Source organism: Phycodurus eques, chromosome 15, assembly GCF_024500275.1.
Source record: "Phycodurus eques isolate BA_2022a chromosome 15, UOR_Pequ_1.1, whole genome shotgun sequence".
Classification (NCBI taxonomy): Eukaryota; Metazoa; Chordata; class Actinopteri; order Syngnathiformes; family Syngnathidae; genus Phycodurus; species Phycodurus eques.
Window position 1 is genome coordinate 3,293,934 of NC_084539.1, and position 25,067 is coordinate 3,319,000.

At 43.5% G+C, this 25,067-nt stretch overlaps 1 protein-coding gene across 21 annotated transcripts in view; it reads left to right on the forward strand.

The window, feature by feature from the left end:
• The window catches only part of fbxw2 (F-box and WD repeat domain containing 2), a 97,228-nt gene that overhangs the window by 10,739 nt on the left and 61,422 nt on the right, over positions 1–25,067 (forward strand). For 9 of the 21 annotated variants that reach the window (XR_009769962.1, XR_009769963.1, XM_061699482.1 and 6 more), the window contains 2 exons: positions 1,102–3,650; positions 4,816–4,962. The exons of 2 other annotated variants lie outside the window; for them this stretch is intronic. Coding sequence is in view for 1 of the 19 variants with exons in the window: in XM_061699480.1 (XP_061555464.1) it covers positions 4,939–4,962 (24 nt within the window). In the remaining 18 variants the exon portion in view is untranslated. Of the gene's footprint in view, positions 1–958; positions 3,651–4,815; positions 4,963–8,983; positions 9,213–10,000; positions 10,197–25,067 lie in introns of those variants that run through there. 10 more of the 21 variants (XM_061699470.1, XM_061699471.1, XM_061699468.1 and 7 more) reach the window with 7 other exon arrangements.

Sequence of the window (25,067 nt, forward strand, 5' to 3'; positions counted from 1 at the left end):
ATCCGCAGGGTGTCCCGGCTCTCCCTTAAATATACGTGCAAATCAGTCGCCTCCCGGCGAAATTCGCCGTTTTGATCTCAAAATAGGCCGTTTATGTGAATCGTATAGATCCAATGAGTTTTTCCTGGGTGGGGGATTGCCGTAGCTGTCGTCATAGGCTGTTTCGTACTCCTTGAACGCTGGCAGGTAGATCCATTCCACACATCCACCATCTACACACATGTAATTGTGAATATTACTCCGCGGCGGACTTATATGCGAGCGCATTGGCCTGAGGTTCCACCTGTGTGCGCTCGGGACCTGCTTTCGATCAGTCACAGGAGTTGATGAGACCAGAAAAAACACTTTCGCCGCTTCCGGTACTTTTACTCCATTACAATGATCTAAATGTCGCTCTCTACTTTTATTTATCAATTATTGCTTATTTATCAACTATTTCGTGTGCGAGACTTCGACTTCCACATCGGGCGCTGTTTGCACCAATCCAGTTTAAGGGCTAGTGACGTTTGTCTAGTTCACCAATCAAACAACACAAGAAAGTCACATGACCTCACGTCTTCTATTGGGCTTCCCGGGCATAGGTATTAAAGGTCAGAGGACAAAGATTTTAAAATTTTTCTTGATAACTCCAGAACCCCTTTACAAACCACCACTGCTATTTCAAAGTGATTATATAGAAGATATACAGCAGTTAAATCGATAAATATGATACAGAATGCGCCTTCTGCTTTTTACATCCTGCGCCTTCCGGGCTTTGTCTCTTTTCGGCGCTGTGACGTCACACAAGCCAAACATAATGTCCATTCACTGTGTGCGATAGTTCCAGGCTGTTGTTCCTGTCCTTGTATATTTGTTGTCGTGTGATTTAACGATGTCACGATGGTTTATTGTGTGGAATTTGGTTGTAAAAATGGTTCAGGCAACGGCAGGAGTTTTTTTATTTATTTTTTTTTTTTTTTTGCTTTGCAAGTGAAAAAGGAATACGTGACCAGTGGATAGGGAAAGTCAATCGATAGGGGAAGAAATGTGGTCTGCTATGGGTGCCTAGCAAGCATTCCAAACTCTGTGCTGATCACTTCGAACTGTCGTGTTTTGAGAAAGACTTAGCAGAACGCATTGGATACAGGGGTAGAGGCTGAAGCCAGCTGCAGTGCCAACTATTTTTCCTACGGCCATCGGGACCTCAACTGCCAGCAAGAGAACTAAATCTCGCAGCCGCCACTGCAGCGGCACAGACAAGAGGTGAGGATTTCCTTGTATATACCTACGATTCTATTATGGTTACTATGCAATGGGGAGAAGGAAAAAAAGGCCCACGCCGTAGTTTTCAGTACTGACGTCTGTACATTTCCCTACATCACAAGCAAACAGACGTGCGGCGTGTTATAACGCAACTCGAGCGAGGGGCACACAATATATAGGAATACTGCATACCATATAAAAGCTTGTGCCGTGTCACTAAAACATATATGAATATATAATACGTGGAGTCGTGCTAAAAAATATTGGCACCCCAATTATTTCAAGTCATGAATGTATAAAAATACCTGCTTTTTTTTTAATTAATTAATTTATTTATTTATTTTTATTATACATACCGTCACATCGAGCCAGTGACCACTCTCTTTTTCTGATGTGCAGCTGCTACTTGGCTGCTTGTCATCGTCACTGTCTGATCGGCTCAAACAAACGATGCCAATTTCAGTTGGGTGCTCCTGTACGTCGAAATCCTCCTCCTCCACATATTCCAACATGTTGCTCGCCATTTCGTATAGTATGTAGCGCACTGTGTTTGGCAATTACAACGTCACGTCTGGTAGCCCTTGCGGTGGATAGAGTAACCACTCTCCGGTGTCCTGAGCTTCGGGTATGTTCGGGGAGGATCAATATGCGTAATTAAAACCTAAGTTTTAGTTAAACTATGGTTGAAAACTTGCTGGAAGTTACGTGCATGTATTACATAACATATAAACAATGCAAATGTGAATTTTAATTGACCCCGTAACATCTTTGTCATTTGACCTCTAACACTAAATAAGCCAGCCCAGCTGATTGTCGTGCCTACGTGGCCACCATTTTGGGAAGGTTGTCGTTACCATGAAGGCAATGGCGCGCTACTCGTTTTTACATTTAGACAAACAAAAACAACAGCTTTCATGTAGTGTGGTATTTTTCTGGCACTGTCTGCCCAAACGTGGATATTTCAGTTCACTTATAACTTTCAAAAACAGTAAGTAAATTGCAGACGTTGCAGTTTTGACGGTGCGCGCGCACACACACACACACACACACACACACACACACATAGCCACATCAGATTTTGCACATTCGCATTTTATTTTTTTTGTTATTGATGTTCAATGCTGTGGTTAAAAAAATCTGAAGTTACTCACTATTTACTCAGTACTTGAGTAATTATTTCACTGTGTACTTTTCACTCTTAAGAAGTCACATTATTTTCAAGTAACAGTACTCTTAGTTGAGTACAATATTTGTGTACTCCACCCAACTCTGGAGCGGACATCCTCTATTGCTATTCTTATGTTTAAGCAAAACTTTTGCTCATCAGATGAACCAGTGTCGTATTTGTTGCACTGGTGTATTTTTGCATTGAGGTGCGGCGGGTCGTGGCTCTGGTTGTGGTCCCAGCGGAACCGCAAACCACATCGGCGACAAGAGCTGATGCGCTAGTACATTTTGTATTAATTAGGAAAAGCGCCTACAATTATCTAATTAGTTCATGGATGTTAATGTTAAATGTGTTAAGCGACGGAGCGATGTTATGGATTAAGGCACAACACAGAACTAACTTCAATTTCAGAAATGGCCAATAAAAATGGAAAAATATTGTACTTAATATTTTCCTGGATGATGCATTTGTAATTAGCCTTTGAATTTCCTAATAGTGAAAAATGAAGTGAAACAGACTGATTTTAGTAAATTGTTTTCCAGAATGAGAGTGCTTAAAGAGGAGGATGCAATTCATGTGGCAAAGCTTGAAGCAGGCAACAGGTGCAGGTGGAGATGGGCCTGGCTGAAGTTGGAGGCCAAAACAAAAAAGCAAAGAAATGTGGCAAATTTAATTTTAATCTGAAATGTTTACATCATGTACTTGAGCGGTGTAAATAAGTTTTTATGCATAAAGAATTTTTTTTCTTTTTTGCCTTATTGTACTCTTCAGAGTCTTCCAGATTGCTTAATTTATGGTAAAATAAAAAAAAATTCTCTGCGCGCGCCCGTGGGATTATTTTGTCACCTTTTTCATGGCTTTGGTGTTTGCATGTCGACTTAAAGATAGGGTGAGAAGCTCGGTCATTCGGGAGGGCCTCAAAGTAGAGCCGCTGGTCCTCCGCATTGAGAGGAGCCAGATGAGGTGGCTTGGTGGCATCTGATTAGGATGCCTCCTGAACGCCTCCCTGGTGAGGAGTTCCGTCCATGTCCCACCGTGAGGAGACAACGGGGACGGCCCAGGACACGCTGGAGAGACTATGTCTCCTGGCTGGCTTGGGAACGCCTCTGGATCCCCCTAGAAGAGCTGGATGTAGTGGCTGGGGAGAGGGAAGTCTAGGCTTCTCTACTAAAGCTACTGCCCCCACAACCCGACCTCGGATAAGCGTCAGAAAATGGATGGATGGATGGATATACAGTAGGTACGGAAAGTTTTCAGACCCCCCCCTTAAATTTTTCACTCTGTGTTATACTGCAGCCATTTGCTAAAATCATTTATCTTCCTCATTAATGTACACAATGCACCCATATTGACAGAAAAAATAATCATTGTTTAAATTTTTGCAGATTTATTAAAAAAGAAAAACTGAAATATCACACAGCCATAAGTATGCAGACCCTTTACTCAGTATTGAGTAGAAGCACCATTTTGAGCTAATACAGCCATGAGTCTTTTTGTGAATGATGCAACAAGTTTTACACACTTGGATTTGGGGATCCTCTGCCATTCCTCCTTGCAGATCCTCTCCAGTTCTGTCAGGTTGGATGGTGAATGTTGATGGACAGCCATTTTCAGGTCTCTCCAGAGATGCTCAATTGGGTTTAAGTCAGGGATTTGGCAGGGCAATTCAAGAACAGTCACAGAGTTGTTATGAAGCCACTCCTTCGTTATTTTAGCTGTGTGCTTAGGGTCATTGTCTTGTTGGAAAGTGAACCTTCGGCCCAGTCTGAGCTCCTGAGCACTCTGGAGAAGGTTTTCGTCCAGGATATCCTTGTATCTTGCCGCATTCATCCTTCCTTCTATTGCAACCAGTCGTCCTGTCTCTGCATCTGAAAAACACCCCCACAGCATGTTGCTGCCACCACCATGCTTCACTGTTGGGACTGTATTGGACAGGTGATGAGCAGGGTCTGGTTTTCTCCACACATATTGTTTAGAATTAAGGCCAAAAATTTCTATCTTGGTCTCATCAGACCAGAGAATCTTATTTCTCACCATCTTGCCGTCCTTCAGTTGTTTTTTTAGCAAATAGTATATAGACAGATGTGTGACATTCCTAATCAACTCCAATCAGTGTAATCAAACGCAGCTGGACTCCAATGAAGGTGTAGAACCATTTCAAAGATGATTGGAAGAAATGGACAGAACTCGAGTTATAAATATGAGTGTCACACCAAAGGGTCTGAATACTTAAGGCTGTGTGATATTTCAGTATTTCGTTTTTAATTAATCTGCAAAAATTTCAAGAATTCCGTTTTTTCTGTCAATATCGGGTGCTGTGTGTACATTAATGAGGAAAGAAATTAATTTACATGATTTGAGCAAATGGCTGCAATATAACAAAGAGTGAAAAATGTACTTTTCAGGCAACACCAGAGCCCTGACTGAAACCCAATTGAGCATCTCTGGAGAGACCTGAAAATGCCTGTCCTCCAACGTTCACCATCACCATCCGACCTGACAGAACTGGAGAGGATCTGCAAAGAGGAATGGCAGAGGATCCCCAAATCCAGGTGTGAAAAACTTGTTGCATCATTCCCAAAAAGACTAATGGCTGTATTGGCTCAAAAGAGTAGTTCTGCTAAATACTGAGCAAAGGGTCTGAATGCTTATGGCTCTGTGATATTTCAGTTTTTCTTTTTTAATAAATCTGCAAAAATTTCAACAACTGTATATAAATACAGTGGGTACGGAAAGTCTTCAGACACCATTAAATTTTTCACTCTGTTGTATTGCAGCCATTTGCTAAAATCAAATTGACAGAAAAAACATAATTGTTGAGAAGCTTTGAGGAAAGGAGTTCAGGGATGATGGTGTTGAACGCTGAGCTGAAGTCCACGAACAGGATACTCGAGTAGGTCCCTGCACTGTCGAGGTGTTCTAGGATGAAGTGCAGTCCCATGTTAACTGCATCATCCGCAGACCTGTTCGCTCGGTAGGCAAACTGCAGGGGGTCCAGCAGGGGACCTGTGACGCTCTTGAGGTGGTCCAGCACGAGACGTTCAAAGGACTACATGACCACAGATGTCAAGGCGACAGGCCTGTAGTCATTTAGACCCGAGATTGTTGTCACTATTACATCTTTGTTCTGAAGGAAACTCCACAGCATGTAAAATGCAGTCTTCCTTCAATCGAGCTTCCGGGAAGCCTAACTGCTTTTGGGTCGATCGCAGTTTTTCTTTAGCAACTGTGCTTTTGTGCAGATATTCAACAATTGCCTTCACCTTTTCCAGTTGTTTATTTTTTTTTATTTTTATTACAGTGCGGCACGGTGGCCGACTGGTTAGAGCATCAGCCTCACAGTTCTGAGGACCCGGGTTCAATCCCCGGCCCCGACTGTGTGGAGTTTGCATGTTCTCCTCGTGCCTGCGTGGGTTTTCTCCGGGCACTCTGGTTTCCTCCCACATCCCAAAAAAACATGCATTAATTGGAGACTCTAAATTGCCCGTAGGCATGACTGTGAGTGCGAATGGTTGTCTGTTTGTATGTGCCCTGCGATTGGCTGGCAACCAGTTCAGGGTGTACCCCGCCTCCTGCCCGATGACAGCTGGGATAGGCTCCAGCGCGCCCGCGACCCTAGTGAGGATAAGCGGCTCAGAAAATGGATGGATGGATTTTTATTACAGTCCTGCCACTATTTACTATTAGGTTACAAGTGTGGGTAAAGCAGAAAAGCTGACGCCAACCTGTGTTCTGAATTGCTTTCACCACTTTTGAAGCATTGCCAGATACAGAGGCAGCCACCTTGTCTGCAATGTCACACTCCCTTACAACTCTAACAAGCTGCTCTAACAGGTTGTCTGCTGTCTCTCAATCATTGGAAAGTCGTCCAGCATAATAGAGACCAACTCATATTCATAAATGAAATGGCATTTTACTGACTTAAATTAAGTGGTAGTTCTTGATGTCCAGCAGTCTGTGGTCAGACACACAGCGTGGTCTCTTTTCACCCTTTCTGTCATCTTCTCACGTATTCTCCTGTATAAAAAGGGGATGATAAAATTTGAGAGCATTTTCCTGCTTGGTAAAATATAATGTTGGTTCAGTCCCTTCGTAAACTGGAATCCATAATCTTCTACTATGGAATATGGTTGCAAGTCGTGTGCAATAATCTTTGCAAGCAGCTCATCCAAGGCCTTTTGCCTGAGTGGCCAAATGGCCTTGACACAAAAATGGGTGAGTCTGGCTTGTGTTCCTCTACCTCTACTAGCTGCTGGAGCAATGTAGGTTACATTGGCTGGTGTAGTGGTGGTGTCACTGGCTTGAACAGGTGCTGGTGTCTGTAGGGGCAGGGTGAGGGTCTAGTCTCACCTCCTGCAGCTGAACAGTCAGATGTTCGGTCCTTAAATGGCAGTGAAAATTTGCTGTGGACCCACCTTTTTTTGACAGCTTTGCATACTGCAGCTGTATCGGTTTTATAATTAAATTGTGTCCAGATAGCACTTCTTCTTAACTCACTCATCTTGTCCTTTAGTCCGTTTTTACATTCTCTTTTCTGACACCTTTGTGGCAATAGCCACTAACGTTTACGGGTCTGTGCCTGAGGGTAGAGGGTGGTAGATTTTTTTTTTTTAACCTGTCCTGTTCAGCTGCATGGCCATGCAGAATGTTGGATCTGTATGCCTTTTGTGGTGGAACAGCTTTGCTGTGCAGCAGGGGAGTTTGAAATACACCCTCTGCTTATTTTTTATTTTTATTATTGTGATGTTTATTGAAAATACAGCCAGACATAAAAGGCTTTTAGGGGACAGACAGAGGGACAGAATGGAGAAGGAACCACAGCTGAACAATAGTTTGACGGTCTAGCTAATTGACCATAAGTAACGTGACAAAAGTCAAAACGTATTCTTATTTGTGGACAGGGAGGGACACCAGGCGAAGACAGGCAACAGCTAACCAATAGAACAAGATGAAAGAGGACAGAAAAGAGCAGGGCAGGACAGGATGTGGGATGTTTTGTAGTGTTTAAACACCTGTAGGAACCTGTGAGTTGATATCGTAACACAACCTGTGTTATTATTAGTGGTCCCAGCAGAAGCAATTAAAGCCTATTTCTATGGAACGTGTTCGTGAATGAACACCCATATCACATGAATGTTAGTCAGCTGGTGTATGGAGTTGCTGTGCCAGAACATTGAGGAAGTGTGAGCCTGGCCCCCTCCACCCGCAAGGGAGGGACAAGCCAGTGAGCCCATCCCACGGTGGACCAAGCCAGGGGGATGCCACCAACTCCCCATGACCCAGGGCGGTCCCCCAGCCTAACCAAATCACCCGACCACCCCCAAGGGAGTGGGAAGGGTACTGGTTCTGCTCTATACAATCAGGCCAGAAACAGCTGACAAAGAAAAGATTGGCAAGAGGAATTAGGTAAGAAAGCTGCAAAACCAGTTTACTGCTAATGACTCTGTCAGTCTGGCGTGGTCTGCAATCGCTAACCAACAACAAGCGACCATCCCCCCAAGGAGAGAACAATAAAGAACTGGCTGACGACTGGAACATCTTCTCCTGCAAATTTGAAAAGGACACTTTCACACCCCACACCATCGACGACTACCATCACACCTCTGATCCCCCCCCTTCTGCATTGACCATCCACGAACAGGATGTCAGACCTATCTTAAAACAACAAAAGATCAACGAAGCGGCGGGCCCGGACAGTGTGTCCGCATCCTGCCTCAAAGTCTGCGCAGACCAGCTCACTCCAGTCTTCAGATCTCTGGAACTGTGTGAAGTACAATCCTGTTTCAAATGCTCCAGCATCATCCCAGTCCCCAAGAATGAAGTCCTTTGAGCACCTCGTGCTGGACCACCTTAACAGCGTCATAGGACCTCTGCTGGACCCCTTGCAGTTTACCTACTGAGCAAACAGGTCTGTGGATGACACAGTCAACATGCACTTCATCCGAGAATACCTCGACAGTCCAGAGACCTACGTGAAGATCCTGTTCGTGGACTTCAGCTCTGCATTCGACACCATCATTCCCGAGCTACTCTCCTCCAAGCTTCTCCAGCTCAGCGTCTTGCCTGCTATCAGCCAGTGGATTTACAGCTTCCTGACAGGCAGGTCAGGCTGGGGGACACCACCTCAGCCACAAACACCACCAGCACCGGGGTCCCCCAAGGATGTGTCCTCTCTCTCTCTCTCTACACGAACGACTGCACCTCAACGCAACTGGCTGTGAAACTCCTGAAGTTTGCAGATGACACCACAGCCATCGGCCTCAGCAAAGACTGTGATGAGTCTGCGTATCGACAGAAAGTGGAACCACTGGAGCTTTGGTGTGGCCGACACAACCTGAAGCTGAACACGCTCAAGACTGTAGAGATGATCGTGGACTTCAGGAAGCATCCCTCGCCACAGATGCCCCTTACGCTGTACAACTGCCCTGTGTCAGCCGTCGAGACCTTCAAGTTCCTGTGAATTACAGTCTCTCAGGAACTGAAGTGGGAGACAAACATCAACTCTATCCTTAAAAAGGCCCAGCACAGGATGTACTTCCTGCGGCTTCTGAGGAAGCATGGCCTGGCACAGGAGCTGTTGTGGCAGTTATACACAGCAGTCATCCAATCAGTCCTGTGTCCATCCGTCACTGTCTGGTTTGTTGCTGCCACAAAAAAGGACAAACTCCGACTGCAACGGACAATCAAAACTGCTGAAAAAATGTTACCCCCTTACCGACCCTTGAAGACTTGCATGCTGCCAGAACTAAGACAAGAGCAGGAAAAATGGTTGGTCAGCACCTCTTCCAGCTCCTTCCCTCAGGTAGGCACGATCAATCAATGCAAACTAATACCAGCAGACCTTCCAACAGCTTCTTGCCTGTGGCGATTAACTTCTTAAACAGTTAACTTACAATTCCATTGTAACATGCTGCCAATTTTGCACACCTCTGCTGAGACAACTACTACATTATTCATGCGCTCACTGTCGTAGTCACTCTGTACTATTTGCATATCTGTTGTTGACCAATACTGGCCACTTGTGCTTGAGAACTATTTGCACAATTGTCACTATTCCAGATTATCGCACTACTAGTCACTTTAAACTGCTTAAATTTCCTGAGGACTCTGCACCATTTGCACAATTTTCACTTTACCTGATTATCGCTCTATTTCAAACTGCTTTAAATTGCTTGAGGACTTTCACAATTGTCATTGTATCAGCATTACCACATTACGGTAACCTTTCATTGCTCAATGACTCGCCATTGTGTTTTTACACAATGTGACAAAAGTATTTTTTGTCACAATGGCTCTCTGTTGTCGTACTAGAGCGGCTCCAACTACCGGAGACAAATTTCTTGTGTGTTTTTGACGTACCGTATATTCCGCACCGGATTGTAAGGCGCAGTCTCAATTACGGGGTCTATTTCTGTACTTAAGCCATACATAAGACGCACCGTATTATTCGGCGCATGCTAAAACAAGGTAACGGAAGCAAAACAGTGAGTTTGGTTGAACTTTATTCTACTACTTGTTTAAAAATACACACATTCATTTTTGATCAATCTTTTGTCACAAGTCCTCATCTTTTGTATCTGAATTCAACAGCTGGGCAATTTCGCCATCCAACATGCCGGGTTCCCTCTCATTGTCAGTCTCGTTGCTGGGTGGCTGTCCAGCAATGATGCCGGCTTTCACGAAAGCTCGGACAACAGTCAAAGCAGATACCTTCGCCCAGCCATCCACAATCCATTCACATATGGTGGCATAACTCACCCGGCGCTGCCTCCAAGTCTTAGTAAAGGTGTGTTCGCCGTCTCTCATCCATCGCTCCCACACCGCTCACAACTTCACTTTGAATGCCCTGTTTACACCAATGTCCAGCAGTTGGAGTTCGCTGGCAGTTCCTGTGCCACGGTAGTCCTTGCGGAGATGGCGTCTTTCCATAAAACAAAAGCACCAAGACGGACCTCCTTGAGAGTGTTCGATCTTCATGTCTTGTGCTACCGACTGTAGAGACGCTTCTTCCGGCTGTTCTTGTGCTTGATTTTGAATTCTCTCGCGGCTTCTCTATTCCAATTTACAACTGCGTAACTGATAGCCTGTAGTTTGAATTGTGCCTCGGAAGCATTTCTCTTTGCTCATGCCATTTTCGGGGGTCCTTAGCCAAACAAATGTTGTTTTGCAGCATACCGGTAGTACAGTATACCGGAGGTGTGGCGGAGGCAAGCGTACGTACTGTACGTAGCTTTACGTAATGTTCTCTAATTGGTTTATCGCTGCCAGCGTACATAGTGTACGTATTACGTCCCTATTTCGGTGGGAAATGGTCCGACAGTCAATGAAGCGGAGTGCTTACCAAAATTGTTACAGATTTTGGAACTCAGTGCACACATAAGGTGCACCGTCGATTTTTGAGAAAATGAAAGGCTTTTAAGTGCACGTTATAGTGCGGAAAGTACGGTAGCTGAATTGAAATACAATCAAAATATCCGTGGAAATAGTTCCATCTTTTCTTTTTTAACTTTGAGCCAACTTATTTTTTTTACAGCGTAAAAGGTCCTTAATTACATCTTGCCAGCTGTGCCTGTTGTATTGTTCAGAAAAAAAGAAACAAATACCAATTATAGTGATCCCTCGTTTTTCGCGGTTAATGGAGACCAGAACCCCCCGCGAAAGGTGAAAAACCGCGAAGTAGGATTTGCCTGCCAGGAATTTTCATGTATGTGTATGTGGGTACCAGAAAGTTTAAAATATGTCAACAGTATTTATACTTTACATATTTGAGACAAAGATTACAACAGTAAACGTATTTACTTAAATCTTTAATTATAAAACCTTATACAGGAAGTCCTCGAGTTACGAGACACTCAACCTACGGCGTTTCGACTTTACGACGCCCGTCCCAGCACCATAGTGTTTCTGCTTAGCTAGTGCATCGTGCTTGTCTGTGTTTGTGCGGTGGGAGTATCTTCGCTTTTTTCGCCCTCCTTTTTTCACACTATCAGCAGTAATGGTAAGTACAGCATCTTGGTTTTTTATTTTAATGTATTTTAGTTTCTTTACACGAAGTGTTAACCTTTCCTGCTACGGTCACCTGACCGTGGTCGGGAGACGCAGGGCTTAACTCCCTTCTCTCGTTGCACAGCTGAGCTGGGTGTCAGCAACAATAAAGGCACGAAGCACCAATTTGCTGCTTTAATGGCTTTATTAGCTCCTCTGCACATTCAACGTCAACGGGTCCTCCGCTAATCGCTACTCTTCCTCGGTCGCCCTCACTACACTTGCTATTGTACACCGGCCCGCACTCCTTCCTCCTTCACAGTCCCGCCGGACGACGCCTGCGCAGTCCCGTCTCACTCACACATCGACACACACGCCCACACGCACTGAGCTTTCTGTCACAATCACGTGGGACAATACCCGTAACAGAAGTATTTCGCCGTAAATTTCGACTTTAACTGTGAAATCCGACTTACGCGGAAATTCATGTTACGTCGCCAGCGTAGGAACGGAACTCTTTTGTAAATCGAGGAGTTCCTGTTCAGTAATTAACATTCATCAACATTGCCTTCTGAGAGAGGCGAAGAGGCTTGCGTTGGTGGCGGAGGAGAGGCTCTCACTTGACTCGTAGAGGCTTTAGGTTCACTCGGAGACTCTTCTGCTGGAGGCGCTGATGGTGTAGCTGGGAACCAATCACGCGACTTGTATGAGTGCCCGTGGCATGTACAGTACAGTACAGGCATCAGAATCATCTTTATTTGCCAAGTATGTCCAAAAACACACAAGGAATTTGTCTCCGGTAGTTGGAGCCGCTCTAGTACGACAACAGACAGTCAATTTACAGAACACTTTGGAGACAGAAAGACATTGACCAAAAAAAACAGTCACTGAGCAGTAAAGGGTTGCTAGTTATCTGGTAATGCCGGTAAAAAAAAATTTTTTGACAATTGTGCAAAAAGATGCAGAGTCCTCTAGCACTTCGAATGACTAATATTGCAATAGTCCGGTGCAATGACCATTGTGCAAAGGGCGCCGAGACTTCAAGGAGTGTATGCGGTTTAAAGTGACGAGTAGTGCGATAATCTGAATAATAATAATAATAATAATCTGGGACAATGTTGGTTGTGCAAATGTTACAGATACTCCTCAATCAGTGTGCAAATGGAGCAGATGCTACTCTGGCATGAGTGGCCAGTATATGCAAATAGTGCAGCATGGCGAGACAACTACAGTGAGTGCACGAGTAATACATAATTGGCCCCACAGAAATGTGACAACGAACTCAAGTCAAAAAATTTAAACTGTCCTTTTCAAATCTGCAGTAGAAGGTATTCAAGTCATTGGCTAGTGTGCTATTGTTCTCAGCTTGAGGGGATCGTCATGTACAAAGCCTCTTAGTTAACTCATCTCTTTGGCATGCAGGGAAACCTTCTCTCTCGTGCATCAACATGAAACAACGCGTCTTTCTGCAATATGGCTGCTGATATTGCTGTATTTTTTCATTTTTATTTTTTGATGAATTTTTTTTTTTTTTGACCTGCAAAAAAACCTGCGAAGCACTGAAGCCGCAAAACGTGAAGCGCGAACTGGCGACGGAACACTGGAGTTTTTTTTTCACATATAAAAACATTTTTATTTTTTATGAAATCCTAATAGTACAACTTCTGTTTTTATGTAAACTTCACACACAAATGTTAAAATAAAACATATTTTGAAATTGGCATGAAGTTTTGGTGGGTGATTAGCATTCCAGACAAGTTTCATCATGTTTGACTAGTGTTGATCAGGTAGGCATTTTGGTAACAATTCATTGTTTAATTCCAAATACAAATTCAGCAATGTTTTTTGCGTGATATGTTTTACTGAACTGAAAACGTTGGTCACACCAGTGCAACCAGTGCAAAAGTTAGTGTATAGCCCTGCAGTAGGTACTTGGTTGTGCGTTTATAAGCTTAGCCCAGACTAACTATACTAAAATGAAGATGCAAATGAAGACTACTCGATAGGAAATACAAATATTACCGTGATTCATCTTTCGACAAACTGCCACTCGCAGTCATTTGTTTTTTTTCACCGACAGTACTTGACTCAAAATGTAGCCACTTGCAGATGCGATGCTAGTACACTGACCATATGTCTCACATGACTTAAATTTCTGAGCAAAACTGTCCCTTGACTAACATTACAAGCACCCAGAACGAATGTCACGTTATAGTTGCACACATACAGTACTCGTCACCATCGTGATAAACTGGCCACAAATTCAACAGTACGTCATAATAGAAACCTTAGCCCTACGCATGGCTAACGTTATGTTAGTGAATTGCATTAATGTTGAAGTCACTGATTTGCGCAACGTTAATCTTGGCTCTTCCATCGCATTCTGTGTGTCTTGCTTGAGAGACATGTCGCGTCACCAGTTTTTGCCTTTCTGATCAGTCTAAAATGTCCATCTGCTCTGTTGAGCTTCACAATATATTTCTTTCCTGCCATTAACAGGCAGCTACTATACAGTCGTGGTCACCATTATTGGTACCTCTTCATTTTTCCGTAACGTATAATAGCTTCAGATATAAATTGACATGTACCACACGTCATCAGGATCTTTTAATTGGAGGGACAAATTAATTTAGCAATGAAAACTGTTATATACTGTTCGTATACCATGGGTGCCTAGTATGTCGATCATGATAGAAGGTAGCCTTGGTAGACCGTGTGCTAGTTATTGTTATTTTGTGCACACCATTGTCTGACCTCAATGTGACAGGGAGCTCAGTGTGTGTGTGTGGTGTCTGTGTGTGTGTGTGTGTGTGTGTGTGTGCGTGTGTGTGTGTGTGGAGGTGCGCTACTGAGGACGAGATCATGCGAGGTGCATGCGTTTGTATTATGGCGCAAGTGTAGTGACGGCGACCGGCAATAGTTAGCGAGCCAAAGAGTCTCTTTTTTAATAAGGATGTCCCGATCACATTTTTTTTGCATCCGAGTCTTTGATTTTAAGAATCTGCCGATACCTCGACAATGCATTAAAAAAAAAAGTGTGCATCCAAATTTTCTCTTAATATACGTACGTATGTGTATGTATATGTGTATGTATATGGTTATACATAGTTATACATATATACATACAATAATATATACCAAGAACATAGTATATATGTTTTATATGGGCCATTCACGAACATGTGCACTTAAAGTTAAACGTTTTTTTGGGGGGGTTTTTTAAGCTCTAAATTCTGATACAGCACACACATTGAACTCCTCAAAATGGGTATTGGCCCAACTCAGGCAACTTAATTATCATAAATCATTTTTAAAAACAGGAGTGGGTTTTTAACATATTAACATATGCATGAAATATAGCCACATGAGATTTATGCTAATGGTAACACTAAGCAAATTACAGATCAGGTTGCAGAATGCTTAATAATATTTTCATGGTGCATGGTGCACCCTAGGTCGCAGTTCGAGTGAGTCGGTGGGGAGAATACTTCGAAGACCTTTTCAATTTCACCGACACACCTTCCCATGAAGAAAAAGAGTCTGGGTTCTCTGAGTCGGGCTCTCCTATCTCTGGGGTTGAGGTCACCGAGGTGGTTAAAAAGCTCCTCGGTGCCAAGGCCCCGGGGGTGGATGAGATTCGCCCGGAGTTCCTAAAGGCTCTGGATGATGTGGGGCTGTCCTTGTTGACACACCTCTGCAACATCGCGTGGACATCAGGGACAGTGCCTCTTGATTGGCAGTCTGGGGTGGTGGTCTGTTCATAACTTTTATGGACAGAATTTCTAGGCGCAGCCGAGGCGTCGACGGGCTCCGGTTTGGTGGCCTCAGTATTGCATCTCTGCTTTTTTTGCAGATGATGTGGCTCTTTTGGCTTCATCAAGCTGTGATCTCCAACTCTGACTGGAGCGGTTCGCAGCCGAGTGTGAATCAGTTGGGGTGAAAATCAGCACCTCCAAATCTGAGACCATTGTCTTCAGTTGGAAAAGGGTGGAGTACCCTCTTCGGGTCGGGGAAGAGATCTTGCTCCAAGTGGAGTTAATGTATCTTGGGTCTTGTTCACGAGTGAGGGAAGAATGGAACGGGAGATCGACAGGTGGATCAGTGCAACATCTGCAGTGATGCGGTCTTTGTATCAGTCCGTTGTGGTGAAGAAGGACTTAAGACGAAAGGCGAAGCTCTCAATTTACCGGCCGATCTACGTTCCCACCCTCACCTATGGTCACGAGTTGTGGGTCGTGACCGAAAGAACAAGATCGGCAGCCGAAATTAGTTTCCTCCGCAGGGTGTCCGGGCTCTCCCTTAGAGATAGGGTGAGAAGCTCGGTCATCCGGGAGGATCTCAGAGTAGAGCCGCTGCTCCTCCACATCGAGAGGAGCCAGATGAGGTGGCTGGGGCATCTGATTCGGATGCCTCCCAGACGCCTCCCCGGTGAGGTGTTCCGGGCACGTCCCACCGGGAGGAGACCCGGGGACGACCCAGGAGACACTGGAGAGGCTACATCATTCGTCTGGCCTGGGAACGCCTCGGGATCCCCGCGGAAGAGCTGGATGAAGTGGCTGCGGAGAGGAAAGTCTGGGCATCCCTGCTAAAGCTACTGCCCCGCGACCCGACCTCGGATAAGCGGTAGAAAATGAATGGATGGATGGGTGGATAAAACGAGTGCCCGCTATCTTGAACTGTGAGTTCCGCGATGGTCCTGCCTCTTCGCTCCATTAATTTCGATTGAGACCTTTGGGCATGAGCACACACACAAAAAAATCATAATGAATTGAATTCTTAAGTGATTTGCATGTGGTCTTTTTTGTTACAAACGTCAGACGTGGCTACAACACAAACAAATCAGTGTGATGATTGATTTTAATGATTGTAGCAAATGGCTCCTGAAGCGTTTGTGGGGGACACCAAATTTGCGCTTAATTTCGAAGGAAACGATGAGTTGGAAGCTGCGACTGCGTCACTTCCGGGTTATTGTAATTTTAAATTACAGCGTTATAAATCAAGATATTTGATAGATATGAGGGGCACCACATCATATTTTTACAAGTTTAACTTGAAGGGAAATGACGACAATCAGTCTCTTATCGGAAGGTGGCTACTTTTTAGGTACTTTGAGTTATAGACTTTCTAGAGGTTTTGTTCCGAGCCCAAACACACACATAATCAATGCAAGTGGGGAATTTTGTAGAAAATTTAATAATAAAAAGGGGTTTCTACAGGATAAAACACAGACAAACGCAAAACAAACAAGGTATCTACGAACATTGGCAAAGGAAGGGATTTGTGACGTGAGATGAGCAGAATGGGCGTGTAGTGAATGCGTATAGCTGAGTACTCCTGGTCTTGTTAATATAAACCAAAATATGCACTAATCCGTACTTTTAATAGACCACAATGTTGGACTTACGTGTCTGGAACACGTTTGAGGCAGGCGAGTCAGTCTCCCGAGTGTTCGGCCGGCCCGGTGAACTCCGGGAACAGGTGGATTCGATGGGAGGAAGAGGAGGAAAAAAAGGGAGGAGAAGCAGGAGGCTAACGAGTTCTCAGGCAAGAGGTCTCTCGGGTGACGTTCGGAGCGGGCGCGTTGATGGTTTATTGTGTTAATCCGTTTAGAGTCTGCGTGTGACTCTGGAGTTAACATCTACCTCGGCGGGGAGCGCCGGTAGTTCGAGGCTTGGGTGCCGGGTGGCATCTTTTGCGTGGCATGTCCGCTACACTCCAAATATAACAAAGAGTGAAAGATTTAAGGATGTCTGAATACTTTCCGTACCCACTGTGTGTGTGTGTGTGTGTGTGTGTGTGTGTGTGTGTGTGTGTGTGTGTGTGTGTATATAATATATACATACACACACTGCGGAACTGTGGATAGAATGGGCTGTAACAGAGTGATGTTGCGAAGATGAAAAAATGCAGTTGAGTCCAAAATAACGCTCAGATTTTGTGCTGAGAGTTAGGGTTAGTGTTGCACTTTGGGTAATGGTACTTTGATCAAAACTTAGAGGGGTGTCCTTAAACAAGTGAATGTATGTGGCATGGCCACTAATCAATATCTCTGTTTTCTCAGTGTTAAGAAGCAAAAAGTTACAGGTTATCCATTGTTTAATCTCAGTGGCAGGCCTCCAGTTTACAACAATCACGTGGGTTAGTTCTTCTGGATAGTTGAGTATCAAAATAAGCTTTATTGGCGAAGTATGTTACAAGAAACAAAGCAAAGCACTTTTATTTATATAGCGCATTTCATACACAAGGTAACTCAATGTGCTTTACATGATTAAAAGAATTTAAAAACAAAGAAATAAAACAGCTTATAAACATTTAAAACAAGGAGGAAAAAAATAAAAATACAATTAAAACTTGTACAGTGCAAGAAATATCATTTAAAAGTGGAAATTCTCCAAAAAGCATGGGAAAAAAGAAGAGTTTTTAACCTAAACTTAAACACATGCACACTTGGGGTTGAAGTCAATTTAATTGGCAACTTATTCCATTTGTGTGCAGCATAATAGCTACATGCTGCTTCACCATGTTTGCTTTGGACTCTGTGCTCCACTATTTGACCTGAGTCTGTCGATCTCAGAGCCCGACTGGGTTTATATCCCATTAGCATTTCATTCATGTATTCAGAACCTAAATCGTTTAGTGATTTATAGACCAGTAGCAGAACTTTGAAATCTATTCTAAAGCTGACTGGAAGCCAGTGTAAAGACTTTAGAATTGGAGTAATATGCTCTTACCTCTTTGTTCTGGTCAGAACCCGAGCTGCAGCATTCTGAATGAGCTGCAGCTGTTTAATGCTCTTTTTAGGGAGTCCAGTCAGAAGACCATTACAATAGTCAAGTCTACTTAAGATAAAATCATGGATGAGCTTCTCCTGGTCTGCTTGACACATGCAAGCCTTCACTCATGATATGTTCTTCAGGTGGTTGACTGTTGAAAGTCAGGTCGTAATCTATCAGAACACCAAGGTTTCGGACTTGGTCTTTGGTTTTTAAAGAGAGTGACTCCAGGTATTTACTAAAAGCAATCCTCTTTTCTTTAGTGCCAAAAACAAAAAGAATTTGTCTCCGGTAGTTGGAGCCACTCTAGTCTGACAACAAACAGCAACTATGACAAAATGTACATTTAGGACAAAAAAAAAAGTCCACACACACACACGAGTGTGGAGAGTCATTGAGCAATGAAAGTGGACCACTAGTGTGGTGATGCTGATATGGTGGCAATTGTGCAAATGATGCAGTCCTCAAGCAATTTAAAGTGACTAATAGTGTAATGATCTGGTACAGTGAAGATTGTGCAAATGGTGCAGAGAGTTCTCAAACACGTAAGTGGGCAGTAGTAATCAACAACAGTATACAAATAGTGCAGCGTGATAAAACAGTGAGTGTACGAATAATGTAGAAGTACACTATACCGACAGAGATGTGCAAAATTGCAGCCGTTATAATAGAATTGTAAGTCAACTACTTAAGAAGTTAATGGCAAGAGGGAATAAGCTGCTAGTTTTAGTTTGCATTGTTCGATAGCGCCTACCTGAGGGAAGGAGCTGCAATAGGTGGTGACTAGGATGTGGCGGGTCCAAGAGGATTTTGCATACCCTTGATTTAGTCCTGGCAGTGTGGCAGTCCTTAAGAGTGGCTAGGTGGGTACCGGTAATTTTTTTTGGCAGCCTTGACTGTCCATTGCAGTCTGATTTTGTCCTTCTTTGTGGCAGCACCAAACTAGACTGTGATGGATGAAAACAGAACCGATTCAATGACCACTGTGTAGAACTGCCTCAACAGCTCCTTTGCCAGGGCGTGCTTCTTCAGAAGCCGCAGGAAATACACCTGCTGGGCCTTTTTGAGGATGGAGGTGATGTTGCATAGCTGCCACATGTTACTCCGTATTTTGTCACGGAAATTACTGACTCGTTACGACCCTAACACCGATTGTTCCGAATATTGGGAGGGAGAAAAAAAAAAGGCCAAAGTTCCCTTTGCGTCCAGTGTCAATGCATTGTAAGTCACGAATCATTGCCTCCATGGCAGCAAATAAACTACACTTCTTACACATATAGTTTACATTATCACCACTGGAGGCCGAGGAGTAGTAGGAAAAGACGGAAAAGCATGATGCAAATTGTTAAGCTATCATTACAAGCAGTCGCAAAACATCGAAATTTGTGATTTGGTGAAACAATACACTTGTCACATAGGTCTGGGTGGTGGTATAGCAGAGAGTAACCAAGTTTGAACAACAAAATAACAGGGCAGCTAATACGGGTCTGGAGAAATAAATTTAAAATAATTCACAAGCTGCCCCCTGAACCAGAAATGAATACGTCACTGGAGACGTCATCGGCAAGAACTGTCCCACGGTAATGTTCTCAACCAAATTTTGAAAATATAGACATTCAGACAAATTTGGACAAATTGTTCTGCAAGTGAATTTCTATAGGTTGGCAGCTCTGATGTTGGTCTCCCACTTCAGGTCCTGAAAGATTATAATTTCCATGAGCTTGAAGGTCTCGACGGTTGACACGGGGCAGTTGGAAGGGTGAAGGACAGCTGTGTTGAAGGATGTTACCTGGAGTCCATGATCATCTCTACCGTCTTAAGCGTGTTCAGCTCCAGGTTGTGTTGGCTGCACCAAAGCTGCAGCCACTCCTCTTCCTGTTGATACGCAGATTGGTCACCATCTTTGGCCGATGACTGACTGTGGTTTCGTCTGCAAACTTCAGGAGTTTGATAACCGAGTGCGTTGAAGTGAAGTCGTTCATCTTGAGAGAAAGGAGCAGTGGAGCGAAGACACATCCTTGGGGTCCCCAGTGCTGATGGTGCATGTGGATCAGAATCAGAATCAAAATCATCTTTATATTCAAGTACGTCAAAAACACACAAGGAATTTGTCTCCGGGAGTTGGAGCCGCTCTAGCACGACAACAGGCAGTCAGTTGACAGAGAATACTTTTGAGACACAAAGACAAAAAAATAGTCACTGAGCAATAAAAGGTTGCCAGTAATGTGGTTATGCCGGTACAATTTCTTTTTTTGACAATTGTGCAAAAAGATGCAGAGGTGGTGTCTCACACGAGCAGATTACAGGTGAGACGTGAGCTGGAGAAACTTGGAGGATGATGGTGTTGAACGCAGAGCTGAAGTCCACGAACAGGATCGTCACATAGGTTGCTGTGCCGTCGAAGTATTCCAGGATGAAGTGCAGTCCCATGTTACTGTGCCATCCACAGACCTGTTTGCATGTTAGGCAAACTGTTGGGCGGCCAGCAGGGGTCCTGTGATGACAAAGGACTTCATGACCATAGATGTCAGGGCGACAGGTCTGTAGTCATTAAGTCCTGAAATTGCAGGTTTCTTGGCGATTGGGGAATAGTGGAGCGTTTGAGACTGACTTCACACAGTTCCAAAGATGTATTGAAGATCTGTGTGAAAACTGGAGCGAACTGGTCCATGCAGACTTTCAAGCAGTAGAGTGACTCACTGTCCAGGCCTGCCACTTCGTTGATCTTTTGTTGTTTAAAGACACGTTTCACGTCCTGTTCATGAATGGTCAATGCAGAAGGAAGAGTCAGAGGAGTGATGATGGTTGTCAGTGGTGCGGCTAGGTGGGTGTGGGGTGTGAAAGTGTCATTTTCAAATCTGCAGTACAAGGTATTCAAGTCGTCAGCCAGTCCTTTATTGTTTTCCGCTTGGGGGGTTTGAAGCTGAAGATTGAAGTTGGTTAGTGATTGTAATCCTTGCCAAACTGACGCAGGGTCGTGAACAGCAAACTGGATTTCCATCTTTTCTGCATAATTTCTCTTTGCTAATTTCTTTTGTCAGCTGCTTTCTGGCCTGATTGTACAGGGCTCTGTTCCCACTCCTATAGGCGTCCTCTTTAGCCTGGCAAAGTTGGCGAAGTTTGGCAGTTAACCACGGCTTGTTATTGAACATGCGAAATGTCATTGGTATACAGACGTCTCTGCAAAAACCACGTAGGATGTAACAGTGGCCACATATTAATCCAAGATGAGTTGGAAGTTTCAAACACACTCCAATCTGTGCAGTCTAAGCAGTCTTGAAGTTCCATTTTAGCTTCATTGGGCCACTTCTTCATTGTTTTCACCACAGGCTTCGCACATTTATGTTTATGCCTGTATGTTCGTATTAAGTAAATTAAACAGTGATCAGGCGAGCCCAAAGCTGCATTGGGAATAGCACGGTATGAGTCTTTTAGCATGGTCTAGCAGTGGTCTAGACTGTTATTTTCCCTGGTGGGTACTGCTTGTATTTAGGGAGTTTATGGTTGAGTTTTCCTTTGTTAAAGTCCCAAGAATAATGAGGGGTAAATCTGGGTGCTTTATTTCAAGTTCGTTTACTTGGTCAGCCAGTGGGGCGTTTGTACTAGCCCTGGATGGGATGTAAACACCGGCAAGTAGGGCTGCACAATTAATCGAATTTAAATAATGATTGCGATTTTGGCTGCCATGATGAAATGAGCCTGAAGGTGTGCGATTTCTTACATTTAAAATGTGGGCACTGCTGCATATGAAAAGTGCTTCATTTGCAGCAGTGCAGTGCACCTAGTCAGCTACCCACGGGGCGAGCGCATGGTTAAGGCTTCATTAAGCTCAGGCACTGCGCTCCGGTGCCAACTTAAAAATAAAAGCCTAAAATGGCATTGATGGCAAATGTGTACTGAACAAAAATATAAACGCAACAGTTTTGTTTTTGTTCCCATTTTCCGTGGTCTAGACTCTTTTTCTACATACACAGAAGGCCATTTCCATCAAATACTGTTCACAAATCTGTCTAAATCTGTGTTAGTGAGCATTTCTCCTTTGTCGAGATAATCCATCCACCTCACGTGTGTGGCATATCAAGATGCTGATTGGACAGCATGATTTATTGCACAGGTGTGCCATTGGCTGGCCACAATAAAAGGCCAGTCTGAAATGTGCAGTTTTATCACACAGCACAATGCCACAGATGTCGCAAATTCTGCGGGAGCGTGGAATTGGCATGCTGACTGAAGGAATGTCCACCAGAGCTGTTGCCTGTGAATTGAATGTTAATTTCTCTACCACAAGCCGTCTCCAAAAGCATTTCAGACAAATTGGCAGTACATCCAACCGGTCTCACAACCACAGACCACGTGTAACCACACCAGCCCAGGACCTTCACATTCAGCATGTTCACCTCCAAGATCGTCTGAGACCAGCCACCTGGACAGCTGCTGCAACAATCGGTTTGCATAACCAAAGAATCTCTGCACAAACTGTCAGAAACCGTCTCAGGGAAGCTCATCTGCATGCTCGTCGTCCTCATGGGGGTCTCGACCTAACAGGAGTTTGTCGTCGTAACCGACTTGAGTGGGCGAATGCTCACATTCGATGGCGTCTGGCATGTTGGAGAGGTGTTCTCTTTACGGATGAATCCCAGTTTTCACTGTTCAGGGCAGATGGCAGCTGCATGTGTGGCGTGATGTGAGTGAGCATTTTGCTGATGTCAACATTGTGGATCGAGTGGCCCATTGTGGCGATAGGGGTTATGGTATGGGCAGGCGTATGTTCTGGGCAACGAACACTGGTGCATTTTATTGATGGCATTTTGAATGCACAGAGATACCGTGACAAGATCCTGAGGCCCATTGTTATGCCATTCATCCACGACCATCACCTCATGTTGCAGCATGATAACGCCCGATAAGGATCGGATAGGATCTGTACACAATTCCTGGAAGCTGAAAACATACCAGTTCTTGTATGGCCAGCATACTCCCTGGACATGTCACCCATTGAGCATGTTTGGGATGCTCTGGATCAGTGTATACGACAGCGTGTTCCAGTTCCTGACAATATCCAGCAACTTCGCATAGCCATTGAAGAGGTGTGGACCAACATTCCAGAGGCCACAATCAACAACCTGATCAACTCTATGCGAAGGAGATGTATTTCACTGCGTGAGGCAAATGGGTGGTCACACCAGATACCAACTGGTTTTCTGATCCCCCCAGACTCCCAGAATAAAGCAAAACTGCACATTTCAGAGTGGCCTTTTATTGTTGCCAGTCTAAGGCACACCTGTGCAATAATAATGCTGTTTTATCAGCATTTTGATATGCCACACCTGTGAGGTGGGATGGATTATCTCAACAAAGGAGAAATGCTCACTAACACAGATATAGACAGATAATATTTGAGGGAAATGGCCTTGTGTACGTAGAAAAGGTTTTATATCTTTCGAGTCCAGCTCACGAAAAATGGGAGCAAAAACAAAAGTGTTGCGTTTAAAGTTTTGTTCAGTATACATTAGCCAACAATGCCATTTTAGGCATTGATGGCACAACATAATTTTACATGACATGTTCAGTGTAATAATATGTGAAGCTTTTATTTTGAAGTTGGATCTCTCAGCATGATGGCGGAGAGGGGACATGTCACGGGAGGACACGATTTACAATAGCAAACTTTTCAGCTGCCTGACTGGCATATTGCTTAAGGCCTTATACAACTCTGTAAGGGTTAATTGTGTGTCTAAAAACTCTACTTTATGAAGTTAATTGAGGGATGTTTAGGTTATTGAAAAAATGTTTCAATGTTGTTTTTATTCGGCTTATTGTGGGATGAATATAAGCTACTGTTAGTAGGAGTAGTAGAATATATCATTAATATCCTGGGGTGATTGAGTAAATTTGCCTTTTGAATCTTGTATGATTCTAATTAGTGTTTTTTCTTTGTTGGGTTGAAGTTGGTTTGCGAGACATTTTCCTGATTATTGTGATCAAAATTAGTGTATCTTAGCTGTTGTAGTAGGAACTCTGTTCTTTTTGATAATATGCAGTCAAGTAGGTCCGTCTGATTTATTGCATATTCTTCTGTGAGTTGTTTGATTTTCATCTCCCATTCGCTTTCTAATTTTTCTTAGTTCTTGTTTTTTTTCTTGTAGGAAGAGTATGAAATTATTTTGCCTCTAATTATAGCTTTCACTTTTTCCCAATTAAGGATGGGGATATACAGTAGTTATGGAATCATTCACATCTAAAAAAACTTTCCATTCTTTCCTTACAAATATATCGAACTCTGGATCTTCAGTAGAGAAGTATCAAAGCGCCAGGTTGGAGAAGGTATCATGTTTGATTCATGTTTGAGGCAGAAAGAAATTGGAGCATGATCGCTGATTATTCTTGGATGGATTTTGGAGGTTATGTTTTGAGAAACTAAGTTATTTGTAAGAAAGTAGTCAATTCTAGAGAAGGAGTGGTGGACTGAAGAAAAGAAAGTATACTGTCTTTTTGTATTATTATTATTATATATATATTTTTACTATTTATTTATTTTTTTATTCTCCATATGTCGGTGAGTCAAAAATCGTGCATATATTCATCTGATATCTGGGAATACTGTAATTATTATTATTATTATTTTTTTATTTGAGCCGTCTATGGTTGGATTCAGATGAACGTCGCCACCGATAATTATTGAATTAGCTGACAAATTGGTGAGATGTGAAAAAAGTGTGCGAATAAAAACTGGAACGTAAATATTAGGGACGTACACATAAACTAATGTGTATAGTTGAATTAACAATTAAGTATCAGCCTTCTGGGTCAATTAAAAAGTAATCTATTATGAATTAATATCGAGACTCCTCTTTGTCTGCTGTTATAAATTATAATGCTATGATGGGGGGGGAAAAAGG